Raw genomic sequence first — 21,163 nt, 5'->3', positions numbered from 1 at the left:
AAGGAGATAAATCCCAACCAACTAACATTCTGTAGAATCTTTAGAATTGATTAGACATATATATGTTTATTGCTTCCATGCATGCAGCTCTAAAAAGTGATAAATGTTAACTTTTTTAAATAGTTGAAAATGTCACAAAGCAAGCAAGGAACAGTGGTTTGAGCATTGGACTATGACTCCAGAGAACAGGGTTTTAATCCCTGCTCAGACTTGGAAACCTTGGTCGACTCATAGGTTGGATCTACACTAGTTTCTACTCGAGTTTCTAAATCCGAATACTGTAGAGTCTCACTTATCCAAGGGGCTGGCAGAACGTTGGGTAAGCAAATATGTTGGATAATAAGGAGAGATTAAGGAAAAGCCTATTAAACATCAAATTAGGTTATGATTTTACAAATTAAGCACCAAAACATCATGTTATACAACAAATTTGAAAGAAAATGTAGTTCAATACGCAGTAATGTTATGTAGTAATTACTGTATTTACGAATTTAGCACCAAAATATCACAATGTACTGAAAACATTGACTACAAAAATGTGTTGGATAATCCAGAACGTTGGATAAGCGAGTGTTAGATAAGTGAGACTCTACTATAATTTTATTTAAAGTGGCTTATATGAGTCTACACTACCATAAAATCTAGTTCAAAACAGATAATCTGGATTCAGAAACTGGATTATATGGCAGTGTAGATGGGGCCACAGTCTCTCAGCTTCGGAGGAAGGAAATGGCAAGCCCCTCTGCACAAATCATGCCAAGAAAATCCTGTGAAAGGTTTGCTTTAGTGTCACCATAAATTGCAATTGACTTGAAGGCACACAACAGTAAAACTGCTGCACCTGAATACCAAACCAGCATAAAATACCATGTTATCATTTATGCTAACTGTAGTTCAATGTCATATACATATGTGCTAGGAAAGACGATTTCTTTCCCAACCTATCGCATCCCATCCTGAACTTGTAAATAAACAACAAGAGCTTGCTGGTCTTTTACTATTAATGTGGGTTTGCTGACCAAATCAAAGAATCCATGGTTCATACATCTGTATTTTTGTCAGGGTTAAGGCAACAAATTATTGTTCAACTTTGTGAATTGCTTTGTGAAACTTAACAAATTACTTTGTTAAAAGGTGACACACACAGTAAGCTTTGTACTCAGATATGAAGAAAAATAGTACAGTCCTTTTCCATTTGAATTCATGAACCATAGCAGGGGGCACTCTTCCATTCTCAGGTAGAGTATACCCTGGCAAAGATCAGTATGCAACCACTCTGCCTTAAGCTTACATGTTGTTAAATACTTTAAACTTCATTATCTTGGGTTTTTTGATAGTGCAGGCACAGAACTACATAAATGGCACACACTTCTAATTAAATAAAAATATGCATTATCTAATTCATTACGATGTAACATAGCGAACAAACAAGATAGGAAGAAAACAATTTCGCTTGATAGGATATGTAAACTTAATTATCTATTAATTCGATTCTGTATTCTGATTATATTGTCTGATCATAAATCAGTGTTAATTATCTTCCTTGAGCAGATAATATATTTTATTCAAGTGGTTAGTTCAGACCTCTAAAAAACAAAACTGTCTTTGATCTTTTAATAATATTGTCTCTCTGTGAAGGTGCATCTATGTTAGTCCATTTTTGCTAATTGGCAGCCTGCTTTAATAAAACCTCCTCCACGTACACTTTCTCTGTAAAAGCTTTGAAGTGACAAAACAATTGCAGGTCATGTTCAGGCCAGCTATCATATCCAACCCGCTCTGCCATGCAAATATTAGAGTTATTGGTTCCTGCAAAGACTCAGATTCAAATCCTCACTCAGTCATAGCTCAGTAAGTGAATTTGATATTTCTCAGTGTAACCAATCTTCAATGCTAATCTGAGAAAATGAGGATACAACCTATACCATAAAAAGAGAACATATATCTGACTCTCACAAAGTTTCAAGACTAAGGAGTCAAAACACTTGAAACTTTGATTTATAAAGCACTAGCTGTGCCCGGCCACGCGTTGCTGTGGCATTGTCTGGTGGTGTTGGTGAGAAATTGTTGAGGTAGTGGTGGTATTGAATGTCTTGTATGGTTGTCTTTATGTTTAGTATGCACACTGAAGTGGATGATATGGCAGTGTGGAGTCAAGATAATCCAGTTCAAAGCAGATAATATAAGATTCTAAATGGGTAATATAGCTGTGTGGAAGGGCCTTGAGTCTACACTGCCATATAATCCAGTTAAAATCTGATAATCTGTGGAAGAGGCCTAAGTGAGGCCTAACTGTGCCTGTCCCCTGGGCTGAGGAGGTTGCTAGGAGACCAAGTGGGTGGAGCTTAGCCTTCAAACTGGCAGCAATTGGATAAAAACTATTATTCCTCTCCCTGTAATTAAGACTTTATTTTTATTTTTTGTTGTATCAACCTAGAGCCGTGAATCATGGGTTGTGTTGTCAAATTTCGAGGTTGGGGGGCCTGTAGTTTTGTTGTTTTGTCCGCTGCCCTGATGCCATCACACTTTTATAGATATAGATTCAACAGGCTGTGTGCTTGCACATTATTTAGGCATTTAAAGGTATTAATTAATGACAATTAACTGGATTAGAAGCCAAAGTTTTCTCAGTCACAAGACGGCAATTTTAAAAAATGGTACATATGTATGTAGTTGATACAGCTTTAAGCCAGAATAATGTTTTAGGACTCCCTTTCCCCAAAGCACCATGGCATCAGAAAAGCCCAGGAGTCCTATTAGTAATAGCTACACAATTTTGTCTGAGGCATATCAAACAAACCATTATTCTAACCACCCAAGAGCCATGTGTTTTTACTGGTAATAAACTAATAAAGCCTAGAACAAATCCAATTGCCAGTTCCCATGATAACACATTAGATTAATGACATTTACATACATATACTTACCATTCAGGGATTGGCTTAACCGTTCTTCCCTGATTGGGATTTTAAAAATGGATTTAGGCCCCACTAATTTGAAGGGAAGCCTTAAACCATACTTCTCTAATGTACAAAAGAAGACCATAGCTTAAGAAAGAATGTAGGAGACCACAGTCTGAGAAGCCAAAATGTGTTCTACAAAGAGGACCACATAAAACAATTTTGCATGTGCTGATAAGGAATGGTTTATCAGAGATTGTGACCTTTGAATGGGTTCTGTGTGTGCTTTATTGATTATTTTCCTAATTAATCATTTCTGTTATACTGTATTTTCTGTTTGTTTGGAAATACTCTTAGATGTAGGGTAGCAGGCAAAATTCAAATTCGCTTTAGAAAAAATGCACATCACTAGTCTTTGCTGAAATCGTAATGCAACACTATGTAACACATATTTTGTTCCTGGGTTATAAATATCATTTCTTAATTAGTTCTATCATAAAAAGTTGATTAAACTGAAAAAACCTTGTTTTTACGGGACATCCTATAGCACATTTTGGCATAGTTTTTCAATGAATACATCAGAGTCTTAACCAATTCAACATAGTTTGTAGCAGCCGCAAAAAATATATATTTCTGGAATATAACAACTACTTTCAAATGAAGTACTGCACAATTAAACAGGAATAACACTTTCAAACTAGGAAGATATTTTCAAATTTTATTAAATACCAGTGTTATAGGCAAATATAATATGAATATACAGTATAGGACATGGAAGCGTTATTTACAAAGTTAGTGGGTTAATATGATGCATTGATCTGGAATCAGTCTGAAATTGGGCTGAAATTGGGCTTAAAGGATTATTTGTTCTGCAATTCTTAAATATGCATGTTTAATGCACTCCTTAAAAACATGTAAAAAGCCTCTAAAATTCAACCTCCGTTCCTTTCTCAGCCAGTCTACAAGCAGCACCAGTCTTGCTTGAGTTCGCTAGTACAGTCAGCCATTCCAAGATACCATCCTTTCAAACCTATCAACTTGGTTGCCAAACTATATTTTGCACACTGATGAGATCAACCAGATGTTAGAAAGAGCCCCTGGATAATCAGGGCTCTTGACTTCTATTTTGCCTCAGTATGAGTGACTGGTTAAAAAGCATTAGCATGTTCTGAGGACTACAGAAATACGTTTCATTTACTGTTTCTTACCTAGATCCAATATGTATGTGTCTGTGTTTTGAAGCCTGAACTACTATACAACTATACTACTATACAAAATCCCAGAATACTTGTAAAGTATCTACACAAACACAAGATGGTCTATGTACAAAGAAAATATAATGTCCAAATAGCATATAGTATTATTAAAGTTCCCCGTACAAAGCTCAGTTCAGTAGTACCAGACAAAATGAAAAGGAGCAACAGCTCTAACAAAAGTTATCTAAGTCTGATAAGTTCCAATGTATATAGGCTTCAGGGATACATAATCAATGAAAATATCTTCCAAACAAAGTAAACAGATGGTTGGTCATGTTTCTGTATACAAAATGAAGAAAATAATGATGCAGCACCGCTTAAGAAAGTCTTTGCAAGTAAAGTCAAAATAATGTCCCAAGTAAAGTCTACAGGGGTTCCCGAGTATTTTTGTACCCTGTTTCGGGGGGAAAATCCCCTTCTTCAGGAGTTGGTATAATCAGCAACAATGAACTTATATCTAAAACAAAACATAGAGTAACAAGTATTTTACCAGGAGTATTAAGAGAAGTAAAGGTAACCCATGTAACTGTTATATACTTACATAGTGCCTAATTGCTTACAAGAAATGACTCTGCTTGTGGTGATTTCAATTGTGAGTGATTCTGAAGGTTCATTCAAAGGTTTATAAAGAGTACTCAGTAACTTAAAGGAAACAGCTAAAATTAAGTGATTCATTAAGCCTGCACTAGCATTAGCCCCTCCTTAAAAACAAATCAAGTTTAACAAATCATGAAATAACCCTTAGAACATATGACTAAAACCATCTCTAAGCACTTTTAATAAGTTTAAATAAAATGCTTCTTAAACTACCTAATGTGTATGATGGGCAGCATTTTTTCCTCAGTCTGCCATGAACTGGCACCATCTTTGTGTCCAACTGTTTTTCCTACCAACTGGCAGTCAGTAGCTCACATTAAGTAGCACTGGTTTAAATGAATAACATATTACTTTAGAAAAGGATGTTTATAGCTGACTTACATATGAAATAAGGGTAAAGATGTACTTAGATAACATCATCCTATATTTTAAGAAAATAAATATCATAGTTCAACAGTCTTTCAAAGAAAAAAGACATTCCTAGAATATAAGCAAATACTACATTAAGAAGATAGAAGTATAATCTTATCCTTTGTATGACATTTTTCTGTCTATGAGAAATGGCTTCCCCATCTCCTGCTTGCTGTGGTTCATGAAAGTGGTTTGTTACTCAGAAACTTGAAAGCAGTATGATGCCATGAAATGCTGGACCAAATGTATCAGATGGGTTCTTTCTCTATTTGTTAGGATAAAAAGCCAGGGATACTATGAATTTTACCCTTCAATCTTTTTTACTCTTCAATGGAATACAAACCCATACAAATTAAAAAGAAAATGCCTGTGTGCCTGTTTAACTGTGGTAGCCATGATTCATTGGGACGTTGTGCTACACTCCTCAAAACCAGGTATTTTTTATTGTCATCCTAGTTGAACTGCCAGGTTTCAAGTCAAAAGGCCAGTATTTCAAAGAGGAGGCAAACTACAGCCCTTATATCTGCTAGGAATATGTTCTTGAATTTAGCATGGAAACAGAAAACTATGGATAATAGTGAACCCTTTTGAAATTAACTACCTTTGCTGAAAGTTACCAGTTTCATTGGAGAACCTAGGTCCTGCTAGGTCTTCAAAAGCAGCTTTATAGCAACTTCCAGAGAAAGTATGCCATAATATCACTTAGGTGTTCTGGAAAATTCCATAAAAGATCCAATTCTGTTGATGCAGATAGGTGAAACTGTGAGTATTGGTCTCATAGTTTGTGGGGTCATACTGTGTTAGATATGAATCTGGGCAATGCTAGATACAATCAAGGAGGAATCACAACTCATGATTCTGCTGCTTGAAATTTATTACTTAGATTTATATCTATGATCCATTATTATTCTTTTGATGAATAGGAACATCGATTAAAACTACCACCTGCATCTTTCACACAGCTTTACTTTCAAAAAAATACTTCTAAATCATGAATTTGGCAAAAGATCAACTGTGCAAGCTACATACAATCCAATGCACTCCATAAAATTTAAAAAGCTTTTCTTCCAGTACAAAGATTTCAATTCGTATTCTTGCAAGAGGTCGACAAGTACTGTGGATGTCATTAGTAACTAACTACAGACAAATTGCCAAGAAAATGTCATTGCATTGCTTGATATAAAAGTACATAATTCCCTCCCTTGAATACATTGTGAGTAAATTCACAATATTCTCATTTCTCAATATTCTCAATATACTGTACACAACTACAGGAATTAAAGTTCATGTCCTTTAATGTAAAGGCTGTAGCATAAACAAGAGAAAGCAGGTTTCTGCAAATGCAAACATGTATCAATCAAGTCACTGAACACAAAAAGTTAATTCAGACACATTGCGAAATCATAGTCTGACATTGTATGAGTGAGTCTCCAAGTTTGGGTATATATTATTTACCCTTCCATCTCCCTGAAACTCAGCCTCCCATATTTTCCCCTTTGTGACAAACAAAGGTACACTATTACATATGAATTCGAAAACTAATTTGGTTTTGCCCTCGCAAATAAGAGTTATAACCTCAACGATTCCAGTAGTTATGTTGTTGCTGCAAGCTGAACTAAAGAAATACTCCACCACCCCCACCACCCACAAAATAAAACCCTTCTTTCACTTCTGGAAAGTCAGTAAGTACTTTTTACATATTCTCAAACAACCATATTCAAGCAGAAGCTTTAACGAAAGCTGTATCACTAAATTATGTACAAGATCAACTTCTGCCGCTTTTTCCTATGTCAAACAAAATTGCCTACAGTCTGATTTAAAATCTTCAAAGTGAGCTTTGTCCAGATTTCGGCGCTAACAATGTTGTGTATAATACAGCTGTAAAATGTCATCACAAGAGCAGAACCATTAAGCAGCACCCCTAGTTCCTCTACAACACAGTCAGTAACAGGTTTACTGTGCATCTATTTCTTCCAACAATAGCATTCTCTGTTAATAGAACCACATATCCCTACTCACACTTTACTCCAAATACCAGAATTATTTATTTTCTATGTTGATGCAGTTACCTAAATATTTTGACGGAATCAGATTCCATATGATCGTGGAAGCTAAGCAGGATCAGTCTGGTTAGTATTTGGAGGAGAGACTGCCAGGAAATTCTGCTTCTCTTGGCATATCTATACGGAGCACTTACCCTTAAGAGCTGGACAATCAGCTCCATGGCAGCTAAACAACAGATGAAGCTAATCCGAGTTAATGAAGGCCAAAGCTGCTTAATGTATCCTTGAACTACAAAAAACAAATTTGCTGGATGTTCTGAATTCTCCCCCTAAATTTAGAGCAAACTAAAACTTTGGGGCTGTGTAAGCAACCTAGCCAATTTTGGGGCAGAACAGGCAGAAACTAATTACAGGGCCATCCTATATTCCCAGGCTTGATCAGTCCAGGGATACAGGAATGTGTTCAACATCCCTTTCCCATTCTCATTATAGCAGTGGAGTTGCTTGTTGACTGGAGTGATGGTGACCAGACCAAAGAGGCAATTGGAGAAGGGAGAGGTGATTTGACCTTACCCTCCCCTTCTGCATCACTCTGGCATCCGGTCAATGAGTGACTAGTCCACTGGCCGCTGCTATTACAACAATGTGAAGGGGGTGATAAGGGTGGCCTTCTGGTTTGGCACTACCAGACAGCCAAGACTCCCTCCCGCTTCCACAGTGGCCTGAGTGGGTGGCAGTCTAAACCATTCTGGGATCAATCCAATATTCACCAATCTGAATCAGTCCTGAGACAGGTGGTTCATATAGTGTTGGCTGTATTTTAGAGGAATACACTGGCAACCACATCTTAGTATCACATGCTATGAACTCCACGGGGTCTCCATGAGTCAATGGGTGACCGGAAGGCACATACTTTACTTTTACTTAATTTTTATCCTTTGCCCTAATAAGCTCAAGATAGTGTTTTAATTTCTCCCTACACCTCATAACAGGTATGTCAGTTTGAGAGTGAATGACAGCCAGTGGGTCTCATTGCTCACGGGGAACTTAAATCTGGATCTCTTCAGTTCTCCCCTAAGACTCCAATTATTGCTCTGCTTTGCCTCTCTAATTCCCATGAGCAAACTTTCTCTTCTTGCTGGACTACAGCAAATCCCTTTTATTACATACAATATCTAACATTTGGAGATATTGTAAGTACAAAATACAAACATGCTAACACTTCCATTTTTTAAAAATGCCTGGGAGAATATATACCGTGTTTCCCGAAAATAAGACAGTGTCTTATATTAATTTTTGCTCCCAAAGATGCGCTAGGTCTTATTTTCAGGGGATGTCTTATTTTTCCATGAAGAAGAATTCACATGTATTGTTGAACAAATGAACATTTATTATATACTGTACAGTAGTTGTCATCACAAACCAACATAACCAGACAAACTCTGAATCTTATCAAGAATTTCTTGTTACTACCATTATTTCTATGTACAACTGGTATGTACATTTACCAATCCTGCATGTTCTGGTTTCTGTTTGGCAGGCGCTGGGCATGCTTCCAAACAAAAACGTTGCTAGGTCTTACTTTCGGGGGAGGCCTTATATTTAGCAATTCAGCAAAACTTCTACTAGGTCTTATTTTTCGGGGATGTCTTATTTTCGGGGAAACAGGGTAGTGTATTCTGAGTCAAAATGCAACTACTGTATATAAGCACCAGTCAAGACTCTCTGGCAAGGGGGTTCCACAGACAGTGTGCTACAACTGAAATGTCCTCTCTTGTATGCCACCTTCCTCATTTGAATGAGTCTCAGGTAATAGTGTTAGGATCCAGATAAACCATGAAAACAAAACTGTCCCTACATGAACTTCTACTGACAGATTGATATAGTTTTTCTTTTGACCCCAGCTTCTGCCAACTTGGCCTCAAGCTGTTTAGGATTTATAAATACACATCTATACACTTATTTGGGTCTGGATAGGGTCTGTATCGATCAACACCAGTTAACAGTCTGTTCTCCCTATTATAAACTAAACGGAATTTCCAGGCCACTTTCCAGGCCACGTTGCGTCTAAATGGGAAGTTATCAACGCATGAACAGGCTTGTAGCTACAGGCCTGCTGTCACAAAAGATTGCAATGTAAGGGGTTCAGTTTTAAAATTCCACACACATTTATTGGCCTCTTCTGATTTGAACAGTCCTGAACTACTCCATTTCAGTCTTTCACAGCTAAGCTAATAAAAGGGAAAACGTTGTTCCTCTAAGGCAGTATTCACCAATCTAGTATGCTCCAGATGTCTAGACCTACAATTTCCTTCACGAATGATCATGGCCCTTTCTAGATAGAGATGCTGGTAATCTAAAAATTTTGTAATCCAAGGTTACTAGTTTGTTGAAGACTGCCAATGGAAAAAGCTGGCTAAACAAACAAACATAAGGGCTAGTGGTAACTCTAAAAAAAATCTCTGGGGTATAAACAAAGTTTATTATTATTTATTTATTATTCCCTCATGTCCCCGCAGGCTAGAGCTGACAGACGGGAGATCACCCTGTCTCACGGATTCGAACTGGCAACCTTCAGGTGAGAAACACAACCTTCAGGTCATCAGTTCAGCTGGCACAAGAGTTTGACCCATTGAGCCACAGCAGCTCCTAAGGAGTACAACAACAAGTGTTATTTATAAACCTAATAAAGTTGTTTCTTAATATTGTTATATTACCAACTTTTGCATATAGCATAAATGAAAAGTCAGATATGACAGAAAATCCCAAACCACCTCATCTATTCAAGTGTAGAAATTATAGTAAAAAAATCAACCCAAAATACCAGTGTTCACTACTTATCTATCAATTTGTGTACTGTACCCTAACTCCTAAAAAAAAAAGGAGCAATGGATGTCATCACATGAAAGCAGGGAAAAGGAGAAGGAACCATCTTCTTTCATTCCATACCATCGAGATCCTGTGCCTTTCCGTCCTCTGGGATGGCAGCTATGCCACACATTCTTTCCCCGCTTCTATCCACCTTCTCTCAGTCTTGTGTTGTTGGGAGTTGAGTAGCACTCAACTCTTAAAAATGAAGTCTTCCCTCCATTTCCCTGTGCTGCCGCAACGGAATCCCACAGGCAACAGCCAGAAGTAGCCTTGAGTCATGGGATGGCCTCTGTGAGACTGTTTCAACAGCACAGGGAAAAGGAGTGATGATGGAGAGAAGACTGTGTGGGATGAAGTCCTAAGTAGACTGGTAAAATGCAAAAGCTTGGTCAATCCCAGAGAACTCCACAGGAGCACCAAACTCCTCTATGGTTTCTTCTGTGGCATTGCTTCTTGCCTTTTTGAAAGATGTTTTTTGTTCCTTCTTTTTGGCTATCATGATCTATTTCTCTGTATTGATTATCATAGTAATTCTCTTTGCCTCTATGCACAGGTCATTGATCGGTTTCATTCAGAATTCTGAAACTATTTCTGTCACCTTTGATGTCTGTGTTTTGTCTATCATAAACTAGCTGAAGAGTCGCTTCTTTAAGGCATTTCTTTTCCTTTTTTTGGCTACAGATAGGCTCATTTTGCATACTTTCTTGACAATATCCCTGGGACCAGAGTTCTTCTGGTTCTCAGTCAATTAGAATTAACTTTTAAATTAGTCATAAATTCTATGAGGACTTTCTTCAGATTGTATTTGACTCAATGACTTGCTTGGGGTTTTTTTATCTTTATTCTCATTTTTGCTATTAGCAATTCATGGTCTGTTTCACAATCTTCCCCTTGTTTTGCAAAAAGAGTGGAACTTCTCAATCTTATGCTTCCAAGTATGTAGTCTACTATATTTCTATATTAGCCATCAGGCAATGATCATGTATACAGTCATCTCTTTAGTGTCTTGAAGAATGTTTATAATGAACAATGTTGACCTCGCAAAATCAGTCAGCCACTCCTGCTTTATTTCTAAACCATTCTAGGGTCAATCCAGAATCCTAAGCCAATTTTTCTAGCAATTTTTGGTTCTGCTCCACAGCTTGTTGGCATACTTAGCCCTGCTCCTCAGCAAAAGCCTGTCTAACATTGGAGATCCTGCCAGCAGCACTGCTACAGTTAGCATAACTCTTGTCTCACAGGAGCATGCAATCCCACCACTGCAGAAAGATAGTTCTACTGGTGATTAACACAACTGACCAATGATTTACACAATTTAAAAGCAGGTGATGAAAACACCAAAACAGTTAAAGATACATCTTGGCTCAGTCACTAATCAAAGTGGAAAAGAAGCCTAGGAATTGGAAAAATCACTGTGAGGAAGATCAATTCATTTGAAACATGTTTTCTCTGTGGTGAGGCTTCAACTCTAGATTATCCTCATCATGGAAGTTTTCCCAATGACAATCAATTTATATTTGCTTGTGTCTTTTATTATTTCCTGCTCAGTTGAGATTATTTTATTATCATATTTGAATGGCAACTATGTTTTTCATTGTTAACTGCCCTTAGAATTGTGTCAAAGTCTGGTATATAAATGTTTCAAATACACAATCCGACAAAACGTAGTTCATGTAACAAATGTTATGAAATAAATACTATAATTGTTTTAAAAAATGTGTACTTTATTAAGAAGTTATATTTATATGAGTATTCTGTTTATAATTTCAAAAATACTGAAATCTGTAATAGTAATTCATTTTAAGTTAATATAGCTACACTGAAAGACAGATGACAGACAGACAGATAACAGACAGACAGATATGCCTTTAATCCAGTGTAGACAGGATGCAATTAAACATTCTAAGGAGTCAGTATTCTTTTGATAAGAATAACAAAACTATAAATCTGGAGAACACAAATAGAGGTATTACTATACATTTCTTATCCAAGTCTTCTTTTAAAAATTGGTATTCTTAAACACATAGGTCACAGACAAATATGCCTTTAAATCCACTATAATCTGTAAAAAGAATAAAATTATAAATAGCAAGTGTTCTTGTTAAAAAGGGGCAAAACCTTCAACCTACAGAGCACAAACATGGGCCAGACATGGCTCAGCCAACCCTGCTTTTTAACATGGTAGCATATTAGCACTTATACTGACATTAGAGATTTTCCATTTTTGTATCTTTGAAATTAAAAAAATAAATAAAACCTATGTAGATGCTGGAATTATGTTCAGAATGTTAATTTTACTACCAGTGATTTTTAGAAGTGATAAGTATGTTTCTAAAAAGGCACAGCAAATAACCCTGCTAATATACACTCATTTGTTAAATATTGCGATATGCACATCATGATCTCCACTACTGAACAATTCCATCTGCAAAGGCACCACACCATATGCTGGTTTTCAGCTATGATTAACTGTACCAAAACAGCTAAAAATAGTATCTTCCCACACTGAACATGCAAAACATTTACCAAATGCAAGCTATAGAATATTATTCCAATTCGCAGCAGTGTATTCACTCAAACACAGCCAAGAAAAACAAGCATATTAAGATATACTAATAATTCTTTAGCATAATGTAATGTGCATGTTTAGATCTCTATTTTTAGATGCAAAGCAAACCCAATCCATGTAATTAAAACCTTAAGATTTCAAATACATTTACTCAGAAAAGTGAAGTTTAATGTATCTAATTTAAATATAAAAGATTATCTTACTAAAAGACCAGTTCCATTCATGAGCCTTCTCCTCCAGTGGTTTCTTGTAACCACTAGAAGAGGAAGCATTCAACATGCCAAACTAAAGGCATGTCTAAATATAGCTACTTTTAAATAATACATCATGAGTAAATAACTTCCTCTGTAAGTTTTATCAAGTAATAAAGAATTACTACCTTTCTAGTTCCAACATTTGCATCAAATATTTCTGTGCAGAGTAACAGAAACAACACAACATAAGCATTTCCAGAAATATTGACAGCAAAACACTAATGTACACATATATTTGTAATATAGGTATACAGTTGCAAAACATTGGTGTTCACATACATTTGCTCAGAATTGTCAGGAAATACACACACACGCACACATATACACTCAAATATATTCCATCTTCCATATTGGCAGCTTTAATTTCTGCAGATTTGATTATCCTCTTTCTTTCTAGAAATCTCTGTCCTCAAACATGATTCCACATGATTGTGCTGCACGACCTAGAGTTTCCTAAAGGGAACACCTCTATAGGCATTTGAAGATCCTCCACATGATTTTATGATTATGATGATTATACTTACCTCCCACTTTTATCTCTTGACTGAGATTCAAAATGACTCACAACATTTAAAATGCTATTTAAAATCCACAACGTACAAATATTAAAATAGAAGTTAATTAAAACTGCTCAAAACGCTTACAAACTGTTGAAGTACGACAATCAAATAACCTACAGAACCACTCATATACGCCTTATATACTTTTATAAACAATATTTTAATAATTGTATGTATGAAACAAAATATGTGTACATTAACCAATCAAAAAGCAAAGGCGTCAGTATCTTAGTCACCAATTTTAGTGTTTGGAATATTTCAGATTTCAGAATTCCAGATAAGGGATGCTCAGCCTACACAAGCTTCTGCAACTTTAATACAAAACGAAGCCATTAATACAAAGGCCACTGTTTGCCACAAATATGCTGTTTGTTGCTTTAGCAATCTCCTAAGAACTCAGACAAATACCATCTCAAATTTCCTCAGTACTGAACTATCATCCACATCTTCCTTCAATTCTCTGCACACACAGATGCACTTTCAATTCAATCAGCTCTCAGAATTATCAACAGGTACGACCTAAGATTGACTGACATAACTCACTGGAGTTAGAATTAAATATTAAAGATCAGGTTTTCAACTAATTTAAGCATTTCCTGAGCAGTATATACCCTAAACTGATTCATGATTAAGACATGCCTGTTTCCAACAAGATAGAGTAATTTATCAAGGAAATCCAAAAATGTTTTCAAGTGTGTACATATACACTATGCTATATAACTTACTTGAAGCCTAAGGTGGAACCTGTTTTCCATGCCATGGAAAGTAAACATACAAGCTGTTCAGCTCACAATGTGTATTTATACTTTGTACAATAAAATGTTATTGGCAACAACTGAATTTATGTCGTGCTATATGTGAGCAGTATTTTTACTACTAAATGGAAGATGAAAGATCACTGCCTAAGAAGCCTACAGCCTAGAATTCACAATAACTAAGGGGAAGAAACACTGAGGAAAAATAAGTCATGAATGCTGATGGACTGACCATTACCTTTATTACTGGGACTTGTGACATTTATAATCTGACAATATCTAGGGACACATATTTGAGAACTTCCACAAAATATAGGTTTTAACAGAATCACAGTAGTTTGGAATTGGATGGGACTCCATTTATTGGTGGTCTTCCATCCAAGTACTATCCAAGACTGATCCTGCTTAGCTTTCAAACTCAGATGGGATCTGATTCCTGGAAGATAATAGTGAACCCATCTTAATAGTTTAACATAATCTGGTATTTAGAAGTATGCAACTGCTAAACATAGCAGTTTCATTAAACTATGACAGCTAATAGCCACTAGCACACTTCTTCTGTATGAATACTCCCCCTTCTTTAAGTTTCTCAATCTGTTCTACTTTCCACTTGAACTGGTTCCTACAAAATAAGAGATCCTTTGCTTATATGTTAACACTCAAATTCTCTTAATATAGCCTTTAAATGTTACAAAGCATGTTAACTCTCCCATCTCCGCACACATACCTATGACAAGTATTTGTGGTCCCATAAAAGAGTAACGATGGTTTAGTAAATATTCTGCACTTACATATTCAAAAGTTATTTCCATTTAAATCTAATACTTTCAGTACTCATTCTTTATATTGTTAAAATATTCACATCTACACATATAAACCATGGCAGACTAAAAAGGTGCATTTCCGTTACAATGTTTTTAAAAAACCCAAACCCTAGCACTCTTTTTGTCTTACCAACGGTTTGCTAAAAGGCTAAAAGTTATATCCATATTTTTAAAGAATATTCCAAGATAAAGAAATTTGATGTGCAAGTGACTGCAATGTTTTCCTATTGCACCACGGTTAAGCAACGTATGAACTAAGCAGTAGGCATTTTAAAACTCATCCAAGTTGCACAAAAGTCATTTCCAGCATTATTATCACACTGGTTCAGAAAACCCACTTTCACCAAGCTACATTTCTTCCTATTTTCTTTGCAAACTGCCATACTTTGGATGCTTGATATGGGGTTTCATGGTTCCTGTCCATGATGAGGCACAACGTCACACTGGCAACACGCAATCAGAGAGAAGCTTTAAAACTGAAAGGGCTGAACGCTGATGGGGGTTGTGCCAAAAGTATAAGGAAATGCAGTGCAATGTACTCCTGAAGCCAGGAATGGAAGCATCTTGAAGACCTTATCAGTCATCAGCACTTTTTGGAAATAGAACAGGAAACAGAAAGCCTGGATGTCGTACATAACAGCAGTGCCAATCCAAATATGTATTGGTACTATTTATTGGCCTGCTGAAAACAACAAAAAAATTAATACTAGTTTTCCTGTCCACTTTCTGAAAGTTTACTGAATGTGTATCCTCTCCATGAAACTGTCCCTTTAGACTTCTAACAGGGCACAAACACACAGCAGTGCCTTTAAAAAGTAAGGTCAGAAGATCCCTGGTGTGTAGAGAAAAGTTCTGGAAGGCATCTGAATGACTTTAAGCCAGAGCTTTCCAAACTGTGTGTTGTGACAAGTTCATTCTTCGGCTGCAGTGTGAAGATGTGCCGTGCAAATGAAATGAGAAAAAACAAAAATCTTGGAAATGTGTATTTATATCTTACAAATCATATTTTTGAAAATATAAAAGAAAGGTTTTCATGAGTTATGTTGTGTTCCCATCCATTTCAATATTAGAAGTTATATAGGTGTTGGTATCTCTTATAAGGGGTTGTTTAACCTCAATTTGCTAGTAACACTGAATGACCATGTGGTAAGATAACGCAGTATGTCACCAGTATGAAAAGCTGGGAAACCTCTGCTTGAAACGGAGATGCTACAAGTGTGACATGAACTTCAAATGTTCCCAACACATAGTGAAGCCCAGAGCTTTCCAAACTGTGTCGTGCCAAATTTGTGCATCTGCTGCAATGTGTCTCGCAAATAAAATGAAAATGGAGAAAAAAATGGAAATGTTTTGATCTTGCAAATAATTCATACACACAAACACACGCACACACATATATAGTTTTCATATGTTATGTTCCCCCCATCCATTTTATGATTAGAATTTATGTAGGTATCTCTTATAAGGGGGTAGTTCAACTTCTGTTTTGCGCGTAAAAACCATCTGAAGATGCCAGCCACTGATGCAGGTAAAACGTCAGGAGAAAATGCTGCTAGAACATGACCATAGAGCCCAGAAACTACACAACACCCCAGTGATTCTGGGTGTGAAAGCCTTCAGTACAAAAACTGAATGATTATATCGTGAAATGATGCAGGTTTGAGAAGTGTATCGCCAGCATGAAAAGTCTGGAAAAGCCCTGTTTTAAATGCTACAAACTTGAAATGTTCCTAATACACAGTGTAGCCCAGAGCTTTCCAAATTGTGTTGTGATGCATTTGTGTGTCGGCTGCAACATGTTGCCCAAATAAAATGAGGATGGAGAAAAATCTTGGAAATATATATATATATATATATATATATGGTTTTCGTATGTTGTGTCCCCATCCAGTTCATGATTAGTGAGTATCGCTTACAAATAAACCTCTGTTTTGCGAGTAAAAACCATCTGAAGATTCCAGCCACAGATGCCGGAGAAATGACAGGAGAAAATGCTGCTAGATAAAGGTAATTAGAGATAAAGGTAAAGGTTTCCCCTTGGCATTAAGTTTAGTCGTGTCCGGCTCTGGGGGTTGCTGCTCAACTCAATTTCTAAGCCAAAGAGCCAGCGCTGTCTGTAGACACCTCTAGGGTCATGTGGCTGGCATGACTGCATGGAGCGCTGTTACCTTCCCGCCAGAGCGGTACCTACCGAGCTGCTCATTTACATATTTTTGAACTGCTAGGTTGGCAGAAGCTGGGGCTAATGGTGGGAGCTCACCCTCGTCAACAAGTTCAGCAGCTGAGCAGCTTAATGCGCTGTGCCACCAGGGGCTCCTAGAGTCTTGCTTATCCAACCTTCTGTATTATCCAACAGTCTGCCTTTTAGTAGTCAATGTTTTTGTTGTCAATGTTTTCATTACATTGTGATGTTTTAGTGCTAAATTCATAAATACAGTAAATACTACATAATGTTGCCATGTACTGAACTGCTTTTTCTGTCAATTTGTTGTAAAACATGTTGGGGTGCTTAATTTGTAAAATCATAACGTAATTTGACGTTTAATAGGCTTTTCCTTAATCCCTCTTTATTATCCAACATTTTCGCTTATCCAACATTCTGCCAGACCGTTTATGTTGGATAAGCGAAACTCTACTGTATACTGTATACTTCACCCCGGTGGCGAAGTGTGTTAAAGCACTGAGCTGCTGAACTTGCAGACTGAAAGGTCCCAGGTTCAAATCCCGGGAGCGGAGTGAGCGCCCGCTGTTGCTCCAGCTTCTGCCAACCTAGCAGTTCGAAAACATGATCAATAGGTACTGCTCCGGTGGGAAGGTAATGGCGCTCCATGCAGTCATGCCGGCCACATGAACTTGGAGGTGTCTACGGACAACGCTGGCTCTTCGGCTTAGAAATGGAGATGAGCACCAACCCCGAGTCAGACATGACTGAACATCAGGGGAAACCTTTACCTTTTACTGTATATCTATGGTTTTCATATGGTATACCCATCCATTTCATGATTAGAATTTATATTTTGCAAGTAAAAACCATCAGTGGATGCCAGCCACGGATATAGGCGAAACGTCAGGAGAAAAAGCCTGGAAACCACACAACACCCCCCAGCGATTTTGGCTGTGAAAGCCTTCCACAACATAAAAACTGAATGACTGTGTGGTGAAATGATACAGGTCTGAGAAGTGTGCCGCCAGCATGAAAAGTTTGGAAAAGCCCTGCTTTGGATGCTACAAGTGTGACCCGAACGTGAAAGGCTCCTAATGAACATACAGCACAGCCTTTCACCATGAAATCACTTCCTTCCTATTACAGTACCTTGCTTCACACATCCACACACTCTCCCTCTCAGTGGCCTGAGAAGGAGCCCAACAAGCCCAGCTAGACTAGAGAGTGCAAGTTCTGCTCTCCTCCTTGAGACTGCTTTTGTTGTGGATGGGACACCCAGGGCACCCCTGAAGTATTATTCCTTGAAAGGGAAGTTCTGGATAATGATGATCCTGTGGGTGTGAAGGAGGAGGAAGAGGAGGAGGAGGAGGCACGCCCTGTACAAGAGGGGCGCGGAGATGATGACTCAGGGGCCAGAGGCAGAGGGAGCCCTTTTTTCTCTCTCTCTGTGAGGCAAGTCCAAGCAGAGCAACAGCTGGGAGGGAAAGGGAGGGAAGGAAGGGAAGAGCCCGGAGGCGTGTTTGGACGCTCAGGGCTCCAGAGAGGAAGAGGCGAGGAAAGAGACGCTCTCGAGGAGAGAGAGGGAGGGAGGGAGGAAGCGAGGCAGATGTGTCTGCAGCTGGAAGGAGGAGGCGGAAGGGATGAGGAGGGAGCGATGTGTGTGCGTGTGTGTTTCCCTCAGCCGCCGCCGCTTCCCTCACAAAAGGCTGAGGAAAGACCTGAATGTAGTTCCCTCGCCCCCTCACCTTGCTCCGGATCTGCCCCGAGGTGGAGACTTTGCGGATGAGCTTCTGGGGCGCGCCCTCGTGCTCCCCTTCGCTGTCCGAGGACTCGTCCCCCGCCGGGTCCCCCGGCCCCGCCTCGGCCATCTTCCGCGGCGGCAGGCCCGGCCAGGCGAGGCGAAGGAGCCCGGCTCCCGCTCGCTCTCTCCCTCGTGGTGGGGCCCCTCCTCCGCCTGTCCGCTTCCCGGGGCGGGGACGGGGATCAAAGCGGCGAGGAGGAGGAGGAGCGGCCTCAGCCAGGCTCCGGCTCAGTCCCGCCCGCCGACCACGCCGCCATCTTCCCCCGCCTCCTTCCTTCCTCCTCTCGCCTCAGGAGGGCGCGCGCGCCAAATCTCCCCAACTGCCCCCCTCCCTCCCCCGAAGGAAGCCAGCAAGGAAACAAAACACAATCCTGGCTTGCAGTGGCCATGTTCCAGAAGCATTCTCTCCTGACGTTTCTCCCGCATCTGTCAAGCATCCCCTAGTTTGTGGGAAACTAGACAAGTGGGGTTTATACATCTGTGAAGACTCCGGTGGCGCAGCGTGTTAAACCGCTAAGCTGCTGAACTTGTTGACCTAAAGGTTGGCGGTTCGAATCCGGGGAGCGGGGTGAGCTCCCGCTGTTAGCCCCTGCTTCTTCCAACTTAGCAGTTTGAAAATATGCAAATGTGAGTAGATCAATAGGAACCGCTTCGGGGCTCCATGCAGTCATTTATTTATGTATTTATTTATTTATTTATTTATAACATTTATATCCCGCCCTTCTCACCCGAAGGGACTCAGGGCGGCGTACAAATTGGCAACAATTCAATGCCTGCACATAATTAAAACAGCAATGAAAATCCAATAAAACAATTAAAACAATATAAAAATATAAAACATATGATTAAAATCCATTCCTCCAAAATCCTCGTGCTGTAGCCGTAAATCAGTCCGGGGTCGTCTTTTATCATTTAATCTTTGAAAGCCTGGGCACATAGCCATGTTTTCAGGGCTTTTCTAAAACTCAGAAGGGTTGGGGCGTGCCATATTTCCCTGGGGAGGGTGTTCCACAGCCGGGGTTACAGCATTTATATTCCGCCCTTCTCACCCCGAAGGGGACTCAGGGCGGATCACATTACACATATAGGCAAACATTCAATGTCTTTTGACATAGAACAAAGACAAACAAACATAGGCTCCGAGCGGGCCTCGAACTCATGACCTCCTGGTCAGAGTGATTCATTGCAGTGATTCATTGTATTTGAGCAACTCGACATTAAGTCTAAGCTAGGTAGACGCCAGAATATCCCTTATACAAAGAGAACCTGTGGGTGCTGCGAGGCAGATGCAGAAGTGGAGGACTCAGAACACTTTTTCTTAAAATGCCCCTATTACAACACGATTCGATCCTTCTATTTAGAGCCTCTGCCTGAGAACCACACTCATTTAGAGAATAAGGAGAAACTGCACATCCTTCTACGGGGTTCAGATAAAAACTATTTTAAAACTGACCCTTTTTACACAAAAAGCGCTGGCCATCCGCAAGAAGATGGACGCGGACAGCTGTGATATTAATGCCAATAACAAAATCCAAATTTAAAACTTTACTATGGACAAGCCACTAGTTTTACTTACCCTTGTCCCACTTAAACCTTACCTTAAGGGAATAATTAATCTTAATTTTAATCTTTTTATTCTGTACTTGCACAACTACCAAGGAGTGGGTTGGTAGGCTAGTAGGCCAGGATGCCTTGTTTTTACATGGTTTTACTGTTTTACTTGATTTTACTGTATGTATGGGTAAGGGTGTACGTTTTGTATGTTTTACATGTTTTGATATGGTCAAAACTGACTAATCAATAAAGAGTTGTTGTTGGGTTCATTGCAGCTGCTCTCCAGCCTGCGCCACAGCCCCTATTTACAGTGGAGTCTCACTTATCCAACATAAACGGGCTGGCAGAATGTTGGATAAGCGAATATGTTGTATAATAAGGAGAGATTAAGGAAAAGCCTATTAAACATCAAATTAGGTTATGATTTTACAAATTAAGCACCAAAGCATCATATTATACAACAAATTTGACAGAAAAAAGTAGTTCAATACGCGGTAATGCTATGTAGTAATTACTGTATTTACAAATTTATCACCAAAATATCACGATGTATTGAAAACATTGACTACAAAAATGTGTTGGATAATCCAGAACGTTGGATAAGTGAGACTCTACTGTACAATATACTATTAGCATAGCACAAT

At 38.6% G+C, this 21,163-nt stretch overlaps 1 protein-coding gene across 5 annotated transcripts in view; it reads right to left on the bottom strand.

Annotated features, from left to right (window-relative positions):
- The window catches only part of dgkh (diacylglycerol kinase eta), a 117,533-nt gene extending 98,284 nt beyond the window's left edge, over nucleotides 1-19,249 (bottom strand). For 4 of the 5 annotated variants that reach the window (XM_062975604.1, XM_062975607.1, XM_016992259.2 and 1 more), the window contains exon 1: nucleotides 18,910-19,249. In XM_062975604.1, coding sequence (XP_062831674.1) covers nucleotides 18,910-19,032 — 123 coding nt within the window. In that variant the 5' untranslated portion in view covers nucleotides 19,033-19,249. The remainder of the gene's footprint in view (nucleotides 1-18,909) is intronic. The other variant, XM_062975606.1, reaches the window with a different exon arrangement.
- Between the last annotated feature and the right edge of the window lie 1,914 nt (nucleotides 19,250-21,163).

Source organism: Anolis carolinensis, chromosome 3, assembly GCF_035594765.1.
Source record: "Anolis carolinensis isolate JA03-04 chromosome 3, rAnoCar3.1.pri, whole genome shotgun sequence".
Taxonomy (NCBI): Eukaryota; Metazoa; Chordata; class Lepidosauria; order Squamata; family Dactyloidae; genus Anolis; species Anolis carolinensis.
This window is presented reverse-complemented; position numbering and strand designations above follow the sequence as displayed.